General features: G+C 36.5%; 1 protein-coding gene across 1 annotated transcript in view; it reads right to left on the bottom strand.

Moving 5' to 3' along the window:
- ADGRV1 (adhesion G protein-coupled receptor V1) overlaps positions 1–21726 on the bottom strand; it is a 564199-nt gene that overhangs the window by 422405 nt on the left and 120068 nt on the right. Inside the window, exons 34-39 of the mRNA XM_043593538.1 lie at positions 19779–19988; positions 13071–13201; positions 11478–11577; positions 10646–10825; positions 6692–6855; positions 2578–2671 (exon numbers count right to left, since the gene is read on the bottom strand). Coding sequence (XP_043449473.1) covers positions 2578–2671; positions 6692–6855; positions 10646–10825; positions 11478–11577; positions 13071–13201; positions 19779–19988 — 879 coding nt within the window. The remainder of the gene's footprint in view (positions 1–2577; positions 2672–6691; positions 6856–10645; positions 10826–11477; positions 11578–13070; positions 13202–19778; positions 19989–21726) is intronic.

Raw genomic sequence — 21726 nt, 5'->3', positions numbered from 1 at the left:
GAATTTAAAGACCATCCTTTGAGATCATATAATTTCTAATATAGAGGTATCATAGGCATTACTCAAAGATGTTTAAGAAAATAAAATATAAATGCTTATAATATTTGAATAAGAAAACTTTTTCCTAACAAGAACACCAACTTACTGAAATCTAATGAACTGAGAACAATATAAAATAAGCAACTGAGGTTATGGTTTTATTTCTATTATTTTAATCCATTTCAAGAGGAAAGGAAAATAGGGACCACTGGACGAAGTAGAAAGAGCAAGAAGCAGGGCGCCTGGGTGGTGCAGTCGGTTAAGCGTCCGACTTCAGCCAGGTCATGATCTCGCGGTCTACAAGTTCGAGCCCCGCATCAGGCTCTGGGCTGATGGCTCAGAGCCTGGAGCCTGTTTCCGATTCTGTGTCTCCCTCTCTCTCTGCCCCTCCCCCGTTCATGCTCTGTCTCTCTCTGTCCCAAAAATAAATAAACGTTGAAAAAAAAAAAAATTAAAAAAAAAAAAAAAAAAGAAAGAGCAAGAAAAGAGAAAGGAATGGGAAGAGAAAGGCGATAAGAACTGCAGAGAAAAGTGCAGGTTTAAGGAGAAGCAGGGAGAGACAGGGATACAAGGTGAGACAAAAGGGAAAGATGGGTGAAGGTTAGGTGGCACACAGACTAAAACTGAAGTAAAGCTCTTTTATCCCTTTTTATCTTACACTCTGTCTACCAAGTTCAGTATATTCCCAGTATTCATTATTCAGTCTTGAAATATTAACCTTGTCCCTGTTTAGTTTTTTAATATTTTGTCCTTTCCCCTTTAAAATTTGAAGGCTCTACCTTACTCTTATGATACTTCTAACAGTGGCCTAGGTGGGGAAGGGATACGGAGGGCGTAATTCTCTCTGAGCGAAGAGAACATTGTCAAGAAAAGAATATAAAATCGGGGCGCCTGGGTGGCGCAGTCGGTTAAGCGTCCGACTTCAGCCAGGTCACGATCTCGCGGTCCGTGAGTTCGAGCCCCACGTCGGGCTCTGGGCTGATGGCTCGGAGCCTGGAGCCTGTTTCCGATTCTGTGTCTCCCTCTCTCTCTGCCCCTCCCCCGTTCATGCTCTGTCTCTCTCTGTCCCAAAAATAAATAAACATTGAAAAAAAAATTAAAAAAAAAAAGAATATAAAATCAAAATTTGTGTCCATCAGACTAGAGGCTTCACAGCATAAGCCCAGCTCCACCATCTCCTCACTGTGTGACTCTGGGCATGTTACTTAGCCTCTCCTAGCCTCCACTCCCTCATCTGTAAAATGCTCAAGTGTAAGGAATGATGGTACTGACATATAAAGCACTTGAAACAGGGGCATTGGAAAGCACTCAACAGAAGTCACACTATTTAAGTTACCTCTAATATGAGTATAAAGAAATACGAAGTATTTTGTTAGTTTTCTTAGCATGAACAGTAATTATCTTATAATAAATACTGGATATAAACAGCTTAGTCACTGGAGTCATAAATTCCTTTTGTAAAAGAACCAAACCTTTTCACATACAGTAAAACCTTGGATTGCAAATAACTTGTTCTGTGAGTTTTCTGCAAGATGAGCAAACATTTCTAATAAATTTTAACTTGATAAACAGGCAATGACTTGCAATATGAGTAGTATATGACGCCGAATGTCACATGATCACAAATGAACCAATGGTTCTTGAAATTTGCTTTGATATTTGAGTGCTTTGGATTACAAGCATGTTTCTGGAACAAATAACACTCGCAAACCAAGGTTCTTACGGTAATATGTTATAAACTCATTATTCTCTTCTGTTATTTTCAAAGTTGTCATACTGAGTCTCACAAGTGAATGAGGAAAACTTATTCCTTAGGTTACTCCTCTCAGCCATGCTTCTCTTCCTTGAACGCAGGCTAATTTCCCGCCATCCAGCCCATCTTCTAACCAAGGGAGGGGGAACAGGCTACCACAGGGCTCACAGCCCACACTTCCCAGGCCATGATACCTACAAGCTTCAGACAAAATTCTCAATACTAAATGCCCAAACTGCACACTAAAGATTGTGTTTTAAAATAAGAATACACCTTGTTATAGTAATCTACGTAAATCTATACTAAGGTTCAAGTTTTACCTTTCAGTCTGTAATGAATAAAGTGAATCTTTTCTAAAGCATGAAAAGAAAGAGGTAAAAGGTCAAAAAAGAAGCAGAGAACACAATAAACAAACAAAAGTACTGCTTACCCTAAAGAAAAATAAAATCATCTGACAGTTTGGAGATCTAATAAAAATAGCAAATTAAATTTTAACAGGAAAAATGCCTAAGAACTAATTCTATTTTTAAGATTACAAATTTCATCATAAATAGTTGTAAAATTTAGAAAGCATCACACAACAAATAATTCTTGAATGTGTTTATGACGTCCAATGTACAAAAATGCAACAGATGACAATCTCTAAATTAAAATAAACCTAAAAGCTCACTATATTTTCTTTCATAGCTGAGATTAACAAGTATTATAAGCGATTACTTCTGATTTAAAAATGAATAACTTTACTTCATTTGCAGTGAATAAACGGAAACAAACAAAAATCATACCTAGTCTTGGAGGAAATGAAGTTAAAGGAGCCATGATAAGGTCAACATAAGTTAAATTCACAAGGAAATATTCTTCTAGCTCTGGTATGTCGTCCTGCAAAAATTATATCCATTAAATTCCCTAGAGTTACGCTCTCAAAGTCATGACCTCTCACAAGCAGTTTTTAAAATTATCTGGTAAATATATACACTTAAGTAGTATACAGCAAGTATAAAAATGCAAAGCCAGAATAGAAAAGATTTAAAATTTTAAATAAACATTCTTGGCTATGATGTTTTTTTCAGATTTGACACCAAAAGCAAAAGCATAAATAACCAAGTGGGACTACAACAAACTAAAAAGCTTCTGCACAGCAAAGGAAACCATCCACAAAATGAAAAGACAACCAATGGAATGGGAGAAAGTATCTGCAAATCACATATATGATAAAGAGTTAACATCCAAAATACATAAAGAACTGCTACAACTCAGCAGCCCCCCTCCAAAAAAACCCCACAAATAATCTGATTTAAAAATGTACAACAGATCTAGTTATTTTTCCAAGAAAGATGTGGCCAACACATACAGGAAAAGGTGCTCAATATCACTGATCATCATGGAAATGCAAATCAAAACCAGAATGAGACATTACCTTACATTTCTTAGAATGACTATTATCAAAAAGACAAGCGATAAATATTGGTGAGGATGTGGAGAATAGGGAGCCCTTGTGTACTGTTGGTGGGAATGTAAATTTGTACAGCCACTATGCGACACAATATGGAGGTTCCTCAAAGAATTAAAAATAGAACTACCATATAATCCAGCAATCCCACACCAGCGTATATACCCAAAGGTAGTAAAAACAGGGTAGGGGCGCCTGGGTGGCGCAGTCGGTTAAGCGTCCGACTTCAGCCAGGTCACGATCTCGCGGTCCGTGAGTTCGAGCCCCGCGTCGGGCTCTGGGCTGATGGCTCAGAGCCTGGAGCCTGTTTCCGATTCTGTGTCTCCCTCTCTCTCTGCCCCTCCCCCGTTCATGCTCTCTCTCTGTCCCAAAAAATAAATAAACGTTGAAAAAAAAATTAAAAAAAAAAAAAAAAAAAACAGGGTATCGAAGAGATACCTGAACTCCCATGTCCACGGAATTGTTCACAGTAGCCAAGATACAGAAACTTAAGTGTCCATCAATGAGTGAATGGATGGGGAAGATGTGGTGTATATATACATGATAGAATATTATTCAGATACAAGGGAGACAGAAATCCTGCCATTTGCAACAACATGGATGGATCTAGAGGGCATTTTGCTAAGTGAAATAAACCAGACAGTGAAAAACAAATACTGCATGGTATCACTTATATGTGGAATCTGAAAAAAGAAAGAAAGAAAGAAAGAAAGAAAGAAAGAAAGAAAGAAAGTTAAACTCACAGAAATAGACAGTAGCAAACTGGTGGCCAGGGCCAGGGGCTGGGGGGATGGGAGAAATAAGGAGAAGTTGGTAAAAGAGTACAAACTCAGCTCTAAGATAAATAAGGTCCAAGGGTCTCATGTAAAACACAGTGACTATATAGGTAATAACACTGTTATCATATAATTGAAATTTTAAAAATTCTCAGACACAAAAAAAGATAAACAGGTCAGGTGATAAATATGTCCATTAAATAGATAGGAGGAATCTCTTTCACAATGTATACATGTATCAGATCACCACAGGGGCACCTGGGTGGCCCAGTCAGTTAAGCGTCTGACTTGGGCTCAGGTCATTATCTCACAGTTTGTGAGTTTGAACCCCCGTCAGGCTCTGCACTGATGCTGCGGAAAGCTGCGTGAGATTTTCTCTCTCTCTGCCCCTTCCCCTGCTCATGTTCTCTCTCTCAAAGTAAATGAACTTTTTTTTTTAAAAATCACAATATACATTTTAAATATCTTACAATTTTATATATATTTTAGATTCTGCATAAGTGATACCATGCAGTATTTAATATTTCAATAAAGCTGAAATCTAAAAAAAAATAATAAAAGTATAAACTTACACCTATTGTATGATAAGTTATTAGGTTCAACACACAAAACTGCTAATATATTTTTTCCTAAACTGATATGTCAACCAATAACACAAATATACAAAACTGATAAATTTAAATATAATGGAAGAAAAGAAGGTTTTAAATTATCTTACTATCCAATGATTGGAATGTGGAATACAATACCATGAAAAAAAAAATACAGGCTTCACAGTCAAGGAGACCTAACACCAAATTCTGTAATTTTAAGTGAGTTACTTAAAGCCTCAGCTTCCACCATGGGGGAAACAATTGGGGACTGTAATAATGATGAAAAATAATGAGTATGGAGTTCCTGGCCTACAGAGAGTCTTTAAAAGTGATAGCTATTTGTGATGGTTAATTTTTTAATGTTTATTGATTTTTGAGAGGGAGAGAGAGAGAGAAAGGGCATAAACAGAGGGAAGAGTAGAGAAAAAGGGGTAGACACAGAATTCGAAGCAGGCTCCAGGCTCTCAGCTGTCAGCACAGAGCCCGATGCGGGCTCGAACTCACAAACTGTGAGATCATGACCTGAGATGATGTCAGATGCTTAACTGACTAAGCCATCCAGGCACCCCTGTGATGGTTAATTTTAATACACTATTACTTTTAATCACTAGTGCCCATAACAGCATTGAAAATAAGGCAGGTATCCAAAACTTAATGACTAGCAAAACCCCTGTCAATCATGACAAGACAGTCAACAATATTTACATAAAAACCCAATGTCTGTGTGTGTGTGTGTGTGTGTGTGCATAGTGTCAGTACATACATTTTGTATTATTCATTTTATTTAATGGAGATGTATTTCATTGTGAAAAAATAGGAAACAGTCTCTAAACTATCTTCTATAATATACAGACCAATGGGAGTTACAGAATCAGTTATGTAAAAGGGATAGTCCCTCACTCATCCCAGCAGCAACTCTCATGCAGCTCCCTGCACTCTCATGCAGCAACTCCCCTATCACTGCTCACCCTGTCCCCCAAGCCTGGCTTATTTCTGTGTACAGGCCTGTAGTCTCTTAACCTCATGCCACTCAGGGAATAGAAAGGGCTACAAAGACCTAAGGAGGAAAAAAAAGGTAAACTGGAAACTCCATGTTCATAAAACTAGACTCTGCAAGGAAAAGAAGGGTTAGCTACATATTTTCTGTTTTAAAAATTATCATATCTAAGGAATAATCCATTTATTTATATTTACTTATTGTATTAATAGGTTACATATTTGAAAGAAGACTTGGCTTAATGTTTTGTTTTGTTTTTACCAAATCGTGTTACATGTCACATGCTGAGTATTACCTTTTATCTTAAGGCTCTAGAGATCTCATACTACTATATTAGGTCACTATGCAATGGTAATCAACAAAGTGTAAGAGTTACTAACTTCAGATGATGAATGGTTTACACTATTTAGAATTTACTAAAAGTAAAAAGCTTCTGAGCAAATAAAACCTTTTCAAAAACAGAAGCCCCAAAATACAGACTAGTTGAAAATTATTTTTCTAAAGCAGTATTTATGGTCTTCCCTCCAACACACATACATACCATCTCCTACCTTCTCCATACATACTACTTTCATAAACCTTTCGGAAATGTATTCAGGTAGCTGAAGCACTGGGTCCCAAAACAGCATGAGGTTTTACAAGATGAAAAATCATTTAAAATGTAATTTCAGTCACCAGTAATAACTTTAAGTTTGACCATAATCACATTTTATGCCATTAGCCTCCAGTGAGTTTCTCACTATCTCTAATTTAACCAGTCCTAACAACTAAAATGCTGACCTACATGGATTTGCTGGTCCAACGAATCCTTTGGAGTAATCAAAATGCTTCCCTGGAATCTCGTAAGACAATGCCTATCTTAAAGGGGACTGCCCTAAGGAAGTTCTCTTTATCAGGAGATGTTTCTATAACAAAATACACAACAACAGACCAGCCTCCTTTGACAAGAACAGAAACCCCAGTGTGGTTGTAAAAAAATCACAAAAGGAAATAAGCTGATTTAAAGGCACTAGAATATTCCATCAATTTCTACTTTCTTTGTGGTTATTTGGATTTAATATAACAATAGCAAAATAGTTTTACCTCAAGTATAGTAATGTTGATGGCTGCTGCTGTTTCCCCTTCTTCTAAAATCAGAAAGCCAACTACTGAGACAAAGTCAACATCTGGCTCAGCAAGGTTTCCTTCTGTTTGGTTCTTTAGACTCAACATTCCAGGAACCGTGGTATATGTGACATTAATGGCTCCTAATTGAATTGGATGAGAAGAGATTTTATAATTATTTAAACTTTTAAAATGATATCTTAGTGTTAACTTTTTGACTTTCCTAAAAGCACCTGCAGTACCTTGTATTCTTGGCCCCAATTCCTTACCTTTTCCTATAACCTTGGCCTTGTAATACCTCAGTGATATCCCATTGTGGGTAAGGTATACTGAGCTGCCTTCAGACTTTGAGTTTGGCTGTGACTTGTTTTGGCTGTTAATACAAGGTAAAAGTGATTATGTGCTAGTTCTGAGCTTAGACCTCAAGGAGACTGGCAAGCTTTTGTTTACTTTCTTGGGCCTCTAATGATCCCAGGAGAAGAATGAGAGATATCTGGAGTAGGGCCATCCAGACCAAACCCAATCTATGGTAGTGGACCCAGAACAAGCCTATTACTACACACTGCTGAGATTTTATGATTGTTACACAGCATTTCTGTGATGATAGATAATTACTTTAATCTTTCAAAAATAAGGAAGTTAGGAGCATCTGGTTGGCTGAGTCAGAAAAGCATGTGACTCTATAAAGAACTTATCAAACTCAACACCCAAAAAACAAATAATCCAGTGAAGAAATGGGCAAAAGACAAGAATGGGACACTTCTCTGGATGTAAAGAAGACATCCAGATGGCCAACCGATACATGAAAAAAATGCTCAATATCACTCATCATGAGGGAAATACAAATGGAAACCATGGAAAAACATTCTGTGCTCATGGACTGGAAGAATAAATATTGTTAAAATGTCAATACTACCCAAAGCTTTCTACACATTCAATGCAATCCCAATCAAAATTGCACCAGCATTCTTCTCGAAGCTAGAACAAGCAATCCTAAAATTCATATGGAACCACAAAAGACCCCGAATAGCCAAAGTCACATTGAAGAAGAAAACCAAAGCGGGAGGCATCACAATCCCAGACTTTAGCCTCTACTACAAAGCTGTAATCATCAAAACAGCATGGTGTTGGCACAAAAATGGACACATAGACCAATAGAATAGGATAGAGATGCAAGAATTGGACCCACAAATGTATGGTCAACTAATCTTGGACAAAGCAGGAAAGAATATCCAATGAAAAAAAAGTCTCTTTAACAAATGGTGCTGGGAGAACTGGACAGCAACATGCAGAAGAATGAAACTAGACCACTTTCTTACACCATTCATAAAAATAAACTCAAAATGGATGAAGGACCTGAATGTGAGACAGGAAACTATCAAAAACCTAGAGGAGAAAGCAGGAAAAAACTCTCTGACCTCAGCCACAGCAATTTCTTACTTGACACATCTCCAAAGGCAAGGGAATTAAATGCAAAAATGAACTACTGGGACCTCATCAAGATGAAAATGTTCTGCACTGTAAAGGAAACAATCAACAAAACTAAAAGGCAACCAACAGAATGGGAATATATTTGCAAATGACATATCGAATCAAGGGTTAATATCCCAAATCTAGAATCCAGTGAAGAAATGGGCAGAAGACATGAACAGAAGACACTTATCCAATGAAGACATCCAGATGGCCAACAGACACATGAAAAGATGCTCAATGTCACTCCTCATCAGGGAAATACAAATCAAAACCACAGTGAGATACCACCACACACCGGTCAGAGTGGCCAAAAGGAACAAATCAGGAAACTATAGATGCTGGAGAGGATGTGGAGAAACGGGAACCCTCTTGCACTGTTGGTGGGAATGCAAACTGGTACAGCCGCTCTGGAAAACAGTGTGGAGGTTCCTCAAAAAAACTAAAAATAGATCTACCCTATGATCCAGCAATAGCACTCCTAGGAATTTACCCAAGGGATACAGGAGAACTGATGCATAGGGGCACTTGTACCCCAATGTTTATAGCAGCACTCTCAACAATAGCCAAATTATGGAAAGAGCCTAAATGTCCATAAACTGATGAATGGATAAAGAAATTGTGGTTTATATACACAATGGAATACTACGTGGCAATGAGAAAGAATGAAATATGGCCTTTTGTAGCAACGTGGATGGAACTAGACAGTGTGATGCTAAGTGAAATAAGCCATACAGAGAAAGACAGATACCATATGGTTTCACTCTTACGTGGATCCTAAGAGACTTAACAGAAACCCATGGGGGAAGGGAAGGAAAAAAAAAAAAAAGAGGTTAGAGTGGGAGAGAGCCAAAACATAAGAGACTGTTAAAAACTGAGAACAAACTGAGGGTTGATGAGGGGTGGGAGGGAGGGGAGGGTGGGTGATGGGTATTGAGGAGGGCACCTTTTGGGATGAGCACTGGGTGTTGTATGGAAACCAATTTGACAATAAATTTCATGTATTAAAAAAAAAAGAATATGTGGTTTATATATACAATGGAATACTACTTGGCAATGAGAAAGAATGAAATCTGGCCATTTGTAGAAACATGGATAGAACTGGAGAGTGTTATGCTAAGTGAAAAAAGTCAGGCAGAGAAAGATAAATACCGTATGTTTTCACTCCTTGTGGATCCTGAGAAACTCAACAGAAGACCGGGCGGGGGGGGGAAAGTCACAGAGAGAGAAGGAGGCAAACCATAAGAGACTCTTAAATACTGAGAATAAACTGAGGGTTGATGGCGGGGGTGGTTAGGGGAAAGTGAGTGATGGGCATTGAGGAGGGCACCTATTGGAATGAGCATTGGGTGTTGTACGGAAACCAATTTGACAGTAAATTTCATTTTAAAAATAAATAAAATTTTAAAAAATAAAAATTAAAAAAAAAAATGGAAACCATAATGAGATACCACCTCACACCTGTCAGAATGGCTAACATTAACAACATGGCAACAACACATGTTGGCAAGAATGTGGAGAAAGAGGATCTCTTTTGCATTGCTGGTGGGAATGCACACTGGTATAGCCACTCTGGAAAATAGTATGGAGGTTCCTCAAAAAATTAAAAATAGACCTACCCTACAACCCAGCAAATAGCACTACTAGATATTTATCCACAAGATACAGGTGTGCTGTTTTGAAGGGGCACATGCACCCCAATGTTTATAGCAGCGCTATCAACAACAGCCAAAGTATGAAAAGAGCCCAAATGTCCATCGATGGATAAATGGATAAGGAAGATGTGGTGTGTATATATATATATACACACACACACACACACATACAATGGACTATTACTCGGCAGTCAAAAAGAATGAAATATTGACATTTGCAATTACGTGGCTGGAACTGTAGTGTATTATGCTAAGCGAAATTAGTCAAAGACAAATATCATATGATGTCATTCACATGAGGAATTTAAGATATAAAACAGATGAACATAAGGGAAGGGACGCAAAAATAATACAAAAACAGGGAGGGGGACAAAACATTAGAGACTCTTAACAGAGTCTCTAATGGAGAACAAACAGAGGGCTGCTGGAGGGGTTGTGGGAGGGGGAATGAGCTAAATGGGTAAGAGGCATTAAGGAATCTACTCCTGAAATCATTGTGGCACTATATGCTAACCAACTTGGAGTAAATTTTTAAAATAATTAATTAATTAATTAATTTTTAAAAAAAAAGCATGTGACTTGAGCTCAGGGCTGTGGGTTTGAGCCCCACGGTGGGTGTGGAGATTACTAAAGAAATAAATAAATAAACTTCAAACATAAAAAAGTTATAAAGTCTTGTTCTGAATTAACAAATAGTAAATTGTCTCTCCTGTCTCTGATTTATTTTAGCAATGGCTTTCATGCACACACGTAGAATACTGAAAGAGCACCTGCCTGGAAACCCCATTCACTCTACAATAACACAAACCTAGAGATCCAAATTCTCTGTTGATGAAAAGCTGAACTGTCATGTTAGCCTCCTGTAGCAAAACAAATCTTGATGAAAGAGCAAAATTTAAAACTCCATGCGGTTCATCACTGGCTTCTACAGTCAGGACAGCTGCATATCCTTGAGCATCCAGCAGAGCAATTCCTGCTGGTGGAACCCCTAAAAACATCAGGGATCACAAGAAATCTAACAGTGATTTGGCATTAACTTCTAAATACTTAAATTATAACCCCACCCTCTGAAACATATTGAAGCGCCCAAAAAGTGTTCTATTTCATTCAACCCTGTAACAGAAATCTTCACATTGACAAACAGAACCTACATTTTAGTTTTCTTTTCCTAGAAAGTAAATCATAAAATATTTTCACTTGACATACTATCATCATTTGCTGTAATAATCATCCGAATTACAGAAATTGAGTAGAAATTAAAGGAAGTACCCAGATAATATACTCAACATGATTAGATTAGAGCTATCTATATAACTGGCCCAAATCCAAATTGGTCTCCTAATATAAATTAATTACAGAAAAATTATTCTTTGGAAATGTATTTTATTCCAGAAGAAAATATTTAGCAAAACTTCTAGAGGTATTTCCTGAATCCACAAAGAGAAGAATTCCCATTTTGAGCTGACTGTTTTAGATCTAACATTTTTATGAGACCGACAATATTTAAAGAAATACTTTCAAAAAATAAAGTAATATTTCTTAATTAGTATGCATCTAGTTGTTAAATATAGACATAGCAAGTATTATTTTCTAAAAAGAACAATCTGCTAGAAAAAATTTTAAATTGAATTTTGAATTACCTTGTGTCCTGACATCGTAGAGAAGGACTTGGTATACTTCTTTCTCTTCAGGAATGTTGTCATCAAACAAATGCACAAATATCGTTTTATTCAATGACCCCTATGACAAACAGAAAGAAGTTCATCCTTCCATTGCCACTGAACACAAAATATCTCTTGCTTTTATTGGCTTTATAAATTATGCATCTAAATAAATTTTCATTTAAACAAGCAGCCTGTGGATTAAAAAATAAATAAAAACCATTGACTCATGGGAAAACCAGGCTGAAAGTAGACAGCAGCTAATTACAGAGGATCCTGAATGCTGAGCTACTGAATGTAGATCTTATCGAATATGCAATGTAGCTCTACTAAAAATGTACGACAAAGCAATACGTTGGGGAGATTTCTATGGCAGTGGTGAACAGGAAAAAGGGGAACGATGAAAAAGGCCGTGTTGCAGGAAAAGTAGGTACGAGAAGGTCAATGCAGTACTCGAGGCAGAAAGTTATGGAACGTGGCTTAATATCAAGGAAGTGGAAATGAGGAAGAAAAAGAATGAAACGCACTATCACACAAGAATTCATACTGAGTACAGAAAAGAGGTGAAGATGGGAGAGTTATAATTAAATGGTGCTGATTTTCTATCCAAGAAATGCTCTTATAAAGTTATTTCCCACCAATCACCTTCTTTCAATCTATCAGAAAGAGCTTCTAAATGGAACCTCAAAAATTCAGTGTGAACAAGACATAAAAAGATACTTAAGAGCTAAATTTGTTACTGTCTTGCATTTAAAGTTCCAAGACAGTGAGGAGTAACAGAAAAGGACAAGCACTATCCATCCTGTTCAGAATGACATGGTGGACACCAGAAGTGGGAGGGCAGGAGAGCAGCAAGAGAGCTTGGCTCAAATACAAAGTTGATATATACGATTTCCTTCAAGTAAGTCTGCCAAAGACACAGGAAAAACAAACTCACTTTCTAAAATATATTTATTTATTTATTTTGAGAGAGAGAGAGAGAGAGAGAGAGAGAGAGAGAGAGCACACGCATGTGCAGTGGAGGGGCAGAGAGAGAGAATCCCAAGCAGCGGTCAGTGTAGAGCCCAATGCAGGGCTCAATCTCATGAATCGTGAGATGAACTGAGCCAAAATCAGGAGATGGAGCCTTAACTGACAGCCATCAAGGCACCCTGCCCCGGGCACTTTTTAAGTCTTAGATATTCTTCGAGTAATGTTCTTCCTCTAGGTTTCAAAGAGAACTCTCACATCAATCTCTGTTAATCCTTGTTTTACATAATAAGAGTTTTCCCATTTTCTTCAAAATATAGTAAAACCTTGGATTGTGAGTAACTTGTTTTGCAAGTGTTCCACAAGTAAACATTTCTAATAAATTTTAACTTGATAAACGAGCAATGTCTTGCAAAACGAATAGTACAGGACGCTGAATGTCACATGATCATAAGTGAGCCAATGGTTCTTGAAATTCACTTTGATATATGAGTGCTTTGGATTATAAGCATGTTTCCAGGAAGAATTATGCTCACAAACCAAGGTTTTACTTACATTGTTTTCCCTACATAGCTGTGTTAAATCTTTTCTTTGTAGTAGTACCTCAGGAAAGAAGAGTTGTCCGGTAGAGTTACCAAAATTGAGTTCTAGATTTTCCCCAATAATTTTCCAGTTAACAGAAACATTTCCTCGACCAGGGGGTGTTCTTACCACATGGAATTGCAAAATTTCTCCTGCAAATGAAATGTAAAGATTGATAAATGTTTACCAGAAAATAAATAGCACTTGAACCCAACAAAACCCCAATTCCAAACATGCAACTATTACAGCACCTTTTCTATGAACGTTAAAAGGCTGTCCTGTTTTGAATTATCCAGAAGCTTTATACATGCTTATTGTTTATTAACATAGGGATCCCACTTTTAAATACTTTCATTTAGTAGAACTTCAGGAAGTTCAATATGTAGAAGTTACCAAAAGCACATGCTAAAATGGGAAACACAAACTTTCATACACTCCAAAACATGCACCAGAACATAAATGTTCTGTAAATTAAAGGGGAAAAAAGTCCTATGGTCAAAACTAGTAATAACACAAGTAAATTCTTCCTTTACTTCTCAAAAGGACACAAATTCCTTACACTGATATACAATGTGATTTTACACAATGCATGCATAAAAATGCTTGCAAATACCTGAAAATCACATTTCTTCAAATTGTAACTTACATATACCATCAATGATTTTGTTTTATAAAAAGAAATACAAAGGAAAGGTGTCAAATTTGTACATCAGCCTCTGTAACTTCACCAAAGTTACGGTCTTCCTTCCTGGATGATTGAGGTATTTTAGATACTTTGCATTCTCGGCTTTTATCCTTACATAATACTTTGTAAAATTGAAGAAAATCATGACAATCATTTCTTTTCAACTACTCAAAGAGGAAAGTAAGTTCCTAGGAAGTATTGCTGATGGCCACATTGCTTGTTGAGAACATATGCTCAATTCAAAAGTCACAGATGATGATGAACACAAAGTTAATGAACTATATCACTAAAAAAATAATTTTTAATGAAAAGATAAATGGAATGGTGTTCCAAAGACTTTAAAAGAACACGAGTTATTTAAATTTGTGGCATAGACTTATAGTTGAAATCCATGCATATTCACTGCAAGTATCACTTTTACTTAGTTATCCAATAAGCAAACACTTCTAACACTCTTTAAACAAGGAGAGGAGAAATAAGACAAAATATGTTTACATTTTCTAATATTTTTCTAATAGTTTTTAAATTACTACAATGTTTTTTTATTTCTGAAGGTATTTTCTAAGAGAAATGTTTCTTAAAATATCATGGATTAATTAACTTAAAGTTTATCTTAATTCCAGTTACTAAAAAACAGAATAAAAATTTCATGCTAAAGTTAAGCACTCATAACTAATTTTAGGGCAATTAATTTTCTGGGGAGAGTGGAAAACATAAGGCAAAAGTATCAGACTTCTAAATAAGATTTCCCAGATACTTTAATATATACATATTTTTCAGTGTTTTAATACAAGAAAAAATTAATCACCATTACATTAGTAGACTATATCTGAGAACAAATATTTTTTTTTTTGAACCATATAGGGACTGCTAGTTAGGAATCAATTTATCTCAAGGTTAGTGAAAGAAAGCCTGTAGAATGAGCCATAACTGCCAAGATATCATTCAAAATTTATATACTTGTAGAATTCACATGAACAAAAGACAGGCACCACTATGAAATCCTAGAGTTCCTCTATTGTATACTTTCTAGAATTTCTCATAGGGTAGCTCTGTATTCAATGAAGGGTTTATTAACTGAGAGACATAAAGAAAACCTTGGAGTAATTAAGCAGTTTCACCTACAGTGTGGTCTGGTGACACAAATAAAAGGTTTATAGTCATGGTTTTTAAAATTTTTTTAAGTCCCAAAACTTACTAATAGTGAAAGAAGAAAATTACAGAAGTTTTATCAAGTGCTAAAAATGCATTATGAACACAAGTGGCAAGAAAACAAAATGTAGGTCAATAAAGATCCACGTTTAAGGGGAACCTATAATCATAATAATAAAATATATGACTACAAGATTGTACACGGAGATCTGTGGGAAAATATACCATTAAAAAGTGAAAATAAAAATGAAATGCTAAGGAGAGAAAAAAAGTAAAGTCCTCCTACAAACAATGCGCGTAAAATGCTCAAAGTCTAAAAACACCCATCTGATACAACCTTTAAAAATTTAACAAGTTACCATGCAAGTAACTTGCAAGACAATACTGCAAGAAACACAGCTTGAAGCAGGATACACACACAAACACACACATATAAATAAATGGTAAAGAAAGTATTCCTTACATACAATCATGTAAGCCCACTGTAAATCATGTGAAAAAGCATAAAGAGTGTGAAAATTTTCCTAACAAATAATCAAAATGACAGTAGTGATATTGCCTCTTTAGGAAAGACTCCCAGGAACCAGGTCCATTTAATATGCTTCTTGGGAAAACTTATCAGAGTTACCCTCTACCTGGATGAGGAGTCAAGAAACAGTCACAGGAAAAGGAAGACTTAGAAACAGGTGCTTAGTCTTTTCAGAATAAAAGGCAAGGACAAAAGGAATGCAAAAGGAGGGCAAGTTATAATTGTCATATAAATATTTTGCTAGGTGCTATGCTACAGTGCCTTCTAGTTTTTGCCCAGAATGAAAGCCTAAGCAATGCCCTTACCTACAGGAGAGTCTGACGACATTCACAGAAGATCATTTTGATATAAAATGCAGAGTCCACCAAAAGTTGGTGATACCATAGAACTCTAAAACAGAAGATCTATCATATAGCATCTAGGCCTAGCCTAATGCAGATTAAGAAATATAAATGTAAAATGTATTTTAACAACTTTAAGTGTTTTGTTTCGTCTACCTGTTCCCAAAACAAACCAGGAGTCTTTCTAAAAGATAAACATCAACTATACCGTGTCCAATAATAATGGAAATTAAAACAAAGGAAGTGTATTTTAACAGATACATGTACACATGCTATATATATATATATATATATATATATATATATATGGACCATCCAAATTAACTGCCCTCTACCATAAACAGAAAATGATTTAAACTAATTATATAGGGATATGAATCATGTGCAACACAAACTGTCAATATGAACAATTGAGAAAAACGTTGAGTGTGTCTACTCTATAGCAGCTCTGTATGTTTAAAGATTGCATTTCTTGTTCAAATCTCTCCCTAAAAAAGATTCAAACTGTCTCTGAAAAAAGGCACATTTTTAAATCCATTGAATATGGCATGATGATTAGGATACTGCTGAGTTGATGACCGAGTGACACATCTAACATGGATTTATAACTGGCACACATATAGTTTTCAACCACGGTAAAAATCTATTGCCCCCTATTTTTAAAGTAATATTTGGGGCGCCTGGGTGGTGCAGTCAGTTAACCGTCCAACTTCAGCCAGGTCATGATCTCGTGGTCCGTGAGTTTGAGCCCCAAGTCAGGCTCTGGGCTGATGGCTTGGAGCCTGGAGCCTGTTTCCGATTCTGTGTCTCCCTCTCTCTCTGCCCCTCCCCCATTCATGCTCTATCTCTCTCTGTCCCAAAAAAAAAAAAAAAAAAAAACCGTTGAAAAAAAAATGAAAAAAAAAAAAAAGAAAGAAAGTAATATTTACCATAGGGCATCTGTCCAATTGCTTTACAACAAAAAGAAGAAATAGAATTCTACAGAATTCAGTACATTGTTAAGCACGGAAGAGCCAGAAGTTCAGGATAGTCCACATTTTAAACCTAAACACATAAATGAAACTCCAACACTAGGCCAAAAGCAGGGTTAACACTAGTTAAGTCCACATGGCATGATTTTTTTTTACCCTGTTTAAATTTTTTTTAATGTCTATTCATTTTGAGAGAGAAACAGAGCCTAAGTGGGGGAAGGGCAGAGAGTGAGAGGGAGACACAGAATCTGAAGCAGGCTCCAGGCTCTGAGTTGTCAGCACAGAGCCCAAACAGGGCTCAAACCAACAAACTGCAAGATCATAACCTGAGCTGAAGTCAGATGTTTAACCAACTGAGTCACCCAGGCGCCTTTTACTGTTTGTGCAGCAGTTATCTTGAAGAATCACCATGAAATTCTCATTAATTCACTTTGGTAAATATATATGGTTGATACACATTTCTCTGTGCAAGCTTATGGTAACATACACACAAAATTCTAAATTCTTGAGGCTCAATATAATGTTTTTGAAAAAAGAAAATAGGGACACCTATTTGGCTCAGTCAGTTAAGCGTCCGACCTCGGCTCAGCTCAGGATCTCAGTTTGTGAGTTCAAGCCCCGCATCGGGCTCTGTGCTGACAGCTCAGAGCCTAGAGCCTGCTTCGGATTCTGTGTCTCCGTCTCTCTCTGCCCCTCCCCTGCTCATGCTTCTGTCTTTCTCTCTCTCTCCCAAAAATAAATAAACATTAAAAAAAAGGGAAAAAGAGAATTAATTTAGACTCTTGAAAAAACTTATGAATAAAGGTTTAGGAAAGCATGTAAAGGAATCGAATTCACCTCAAATTTTATTTAGAAAATAAGAAAAATCTAGGGAGCCCTCATGCAAGCAGTGAAAGTAAGTCAGTGTTTTATTTCCAGTACCAAACTCATGGCTTCAGAGAAATATCATAATGCACATTTTTGACCAATAACACAAGTGGCCTACTGATTTTAATTACTAGTTCTTTTTTCTCTTTGCAAAAAAAACCCATAAATACATACAAATTACAAGCCCACAGACAATGCTTTTGGCTATTAACAAAATGAAAATGTTTTAAAAGTTTCTAGAAGGGCTTATTTCAACTTCTAAACTTATCTTGCCACAAAGCAAGCACTTTGTGGATGGGCACTGATTTGAGGACCCTACTTGGAGGAGCACTGCCTGAAGACTTCTCTGTTCTTAGATATTTGTTTCCCATCCCAAGCTGTCCTTTAAAATCCTCTACATTTACTACTGTTTCCTCCAGCCCATTTGGGAATCTAATCTCACTTGCTCCCCATGTTACTTTCTTCTTCTGATAATGAATGAAAACACACTCTTCTCTCAGTCTCTTCCCACCTCGGGGAGAGCCTTCTCTCTCTCCCAAAAGGTAGGTCTTTTTTCTTTCCCACCTTCAGCCTGGTGTTCCACATGGCTCCATCTTTAACACCTTGCTTTTTTTCCTCTATCCACAAAGATCTTATTAATTTTCCTCATTTCAACTATTATCTCTAAAAATCCAATTTCCACCTATAAGCTGAGATAGAGTCAGGTTCTCTGATCAATCTGCTTCTCTCACATGGACATTGGTACTCAAAGTCATTATTCTTTCAACTCAAATCATGTGAAATATTTACCAAAAGTTCCTACAACGTCAAGTTATGCAGCAGATTAAATTCAAGTAAAACATGTTTTCTTCTCACAGATTTCCCTATACACTAGTAATGGACTTTGAGTTCACACAGCATTGTGTTTAAGCTCCACTATGAATAATTGTGTGCTACTTAATTTATCAGAAATTCAGTCTCCTTGTGAGAATATGAGGTGTATACTATTAAACCCACTTTATAGGACTCGTGTTCAAATGAAGTATAATAACGAATGTTAAATGTCTGGCACACAGAAGAGACTCACTAAATGTTATTGCTGCTGTCATTATTATTAAGATTAACTTCTACAATGACTTTTATATTACAAATATTTTTTTGAGAGTTGATGATCTGTCTTTAGACTGCACTTACAGCAACCTGTTAGTCATTTTTATTATCGCTATGACAACATGAGATTCTAAACCACAATAAAAGGGAAGAGTGTTGAAAAACAGCTCAGACACTTGTACTGGTAAGTTAAATAAACCCCCGTGTTTAGAGTAAGGTAAAAGGTAATGCACACTAAAACATATGTAGTTTCCAGCACAGCAATTAACTAGCTGTATGACCTTGTCAAGTCACCTAATCTGTGTCTTAGTTTCCTCATCTGTAAAATACAAGTCCAAATACATGAGCTATATCCTTGTCATTTCTTATCTTTCTGAGGTACAGTTATTTATTCTTCTAAATACAAACTATAGTGAAGCAAGTTATAAATACCAGTTTTATCTCAAACAGGCTTATTCAAAGACAAAAGACATTGCCAAAATGTTTTAAGTAAAAATTAGCTCATATATGCAAAACCCTACATATGATGTAAAATATTAAGTGAGGATTCAAGAAAATCTTTATTTAAAAAAAAATGGACACATTCTAATTTTTTTCTAGTTTGGCACTTCATTCATAAAATACATCAACACAATATAAAATCCACACTGAAATATTCTCCAACTGCAAACTACTATTTGTTTTGAACAAGGAGCCAGTGTTTTACAGTTTAATATCAACAACTAAGTACATAGACACTTGCTAGGAACTATGATAAGCACTTTACATTCATTCACTCACGTAATCCTAAAAAAACTATGACGTAAGTAGTATTTCTTGTCATTTAACATACGAGAAAGCTGAGCACCCCAAGTCTGACTAACTCCCTTAAAATCACACCAGTGGGAGGAAGCAAGCTGGAATCTTCAAGGCTCCTAAGTATTTGCACAGTTCACTATACAGCCCTCTCCCAGCTAAGTTCCATGCACACTATATACACAGCTCTACAAAATAACGAAAGGATAAAAAAGAAACACCGGAAACTTTAAAAGAATAAACAAAAAATGACTTCCATGGAAAAGAGAATGAATGTGCTGAACAAAAAAAGGAACCCACCTTCATGGCCTATGACAGATCTCGAAGTTGTCTGAAAGCTAACAATTCCAGCCACGTTGTCATTGGCCAAAATATTCACTCTAACAGTGCTGGAGCTGGGCAAAATTCTACTTCCCCCTTCAGTGTACACCAAACTAACTATGATGCTTTCATCATCCTCTGGCTCAGAATCATCCAAAATGGCTAAGACGGCCGTCTTTTTGGTTTCACCTATTAAAAAAAAATTAGTACAATAAAAACCGAAGTAACAAAATCACCAACATACAGAATTCACGAAAGTCCCAAATTACTTCCATTTTAAAAAGGTAAGGGGAACCTGGGTGGCTCAGTTGGTTAAGCGTCCAACTGTTGATTTAGGCTCAGGTCATGATCTCACCATCCATGAGACGGAGCCCCATCTTGGGCTCTGCAATGGCAACGCGGAGGCTGCATGGGATTATCTCTCTCCCCCTCTCTCTCTGCCCCTCCCTGCTCAAGTTCTTTCACTCTCAAACAAACATTTTTAAAAAGTTAAGTAAAAACATGTAAGTGAGTATCATGAACAGTATTAGTGCCACTATAAGCAAAAGTTGTATGTTAATCTGTATATCCTTTCACATATAAAACCCTGTAAAATTTTATTAACATGGACAGATTGCGGAGAAGGACATTTTGAATTATGGAAAAAAATTTTAAAGGGTAGAATTATTTCAAAGAGTCACATTTTTATTCCTGGTCTTTGCCTAGAACAATGACCTAGCCAGGGAAAGGATTTCTAAAGCATGTTCTTTCAGAAAACACCTCTCTCTCTAGGTGAGTGGAGTCTCATTCTCATTCTGGCATTGCTGTGAATAATTTTCTTTAGGTAATCGAGCCAATACCTCCCTAAAAGACTAGGAACACTTAGGAAATAGCAGTCAAAGAGTGGCAAACAGAAAAGGGATGGCAAATTCTGAGTGAAAAGAACCAGCCTGAAGGAGATGAGTCTTTGGATAACTAGATGACAGCATCAAATATCAGTTTCCAAGAGGTGGGGAAATGAAGGAAAAAGGCAAAAGAGGAATTCAGAGGGCTGTGTAACAATGGCAAGGCTCAAGCAATCTATTTTCCCATTTGCACTAGGATCCCACTAGTGTGCATGGAGCAACACTAAACACCTCTAAACATGACACGGCTTCTGTAGTTCAGCCTATTTTCCTCCACCTAATTCTTTACCACTTTCTGGAAAGAGGATGAAAGGGTGAGATGAGAAAAGGCAGGAAAAAGGAGAAAGGGGATACGAATGCATGCTCTCTCATGACCCTGTTACATTTCATCAATTCACAGTATCATGACTGCCTCAAGAGACTACAGATTATCTAAGAATCTGGGTTAGATATTAAATATAGTCCATTTTGTGTGATGCTAAAATTATAATTCAAGGTAATACTAACTTGTATATTACTTTTTAAATTTTGGGGGGGGGAGAATGAGTGGAGGATGGACACAGTGAGAGGGAGAGAGAGAATCTTAAGCAGGTTCCTCATCCAGTGTAGAGGTGAATGTGGGGCTCGATCTCACAACCAAGAGATCATGACAACAAAATCAAGAGTCAGACGCTTAATCCACTTAGCCATCCAGGCGCCCCAATGCTATTACTTTATATAACTTTCTCTGTAGTTACTAAAGCTGCTGGAAAATCTAACTTTAAATTTTCATCTCCAGTCATCCTCATTATGTTTTCATTATTTCCTTTGAAATAAGGAAATGTTACCAATCACCAACCTGTGGTCCCCACTCCACCAAGCATATCATATTCCATTATTCCCAAAATCATTTACTAGGAAATAACCGTTATAGAAATGTGATGTACTATTTTTAAAATTTACTTTTAAATTTTAATAATTTACTTTTAAAATTTATTATTAAAATTTACTTTTAAAATTTATCTTTAAAATTAAAACATAATGCTTATTAGATATGTCAAAAA

This window comes from Prionailurus bengalensis, chromosome A1, assembly GCF_016509475.1.
Source record: "Prionailurus bengalensis isolate Pbe53 chromosome A1, Fcat_Pben_1.1_paternal_pri, whole genome shotgun sequence".
NCBI lineage: Eukaryota > Metazoa > Chordata > Mammalia > Carnivora > Felidae > Prionailurus > Prionailurus bengalensis.
Note: the sequence above shows the minus strand (reverse complement) of the source record. Positions and strands in the feature narration are given on the sequence as shown.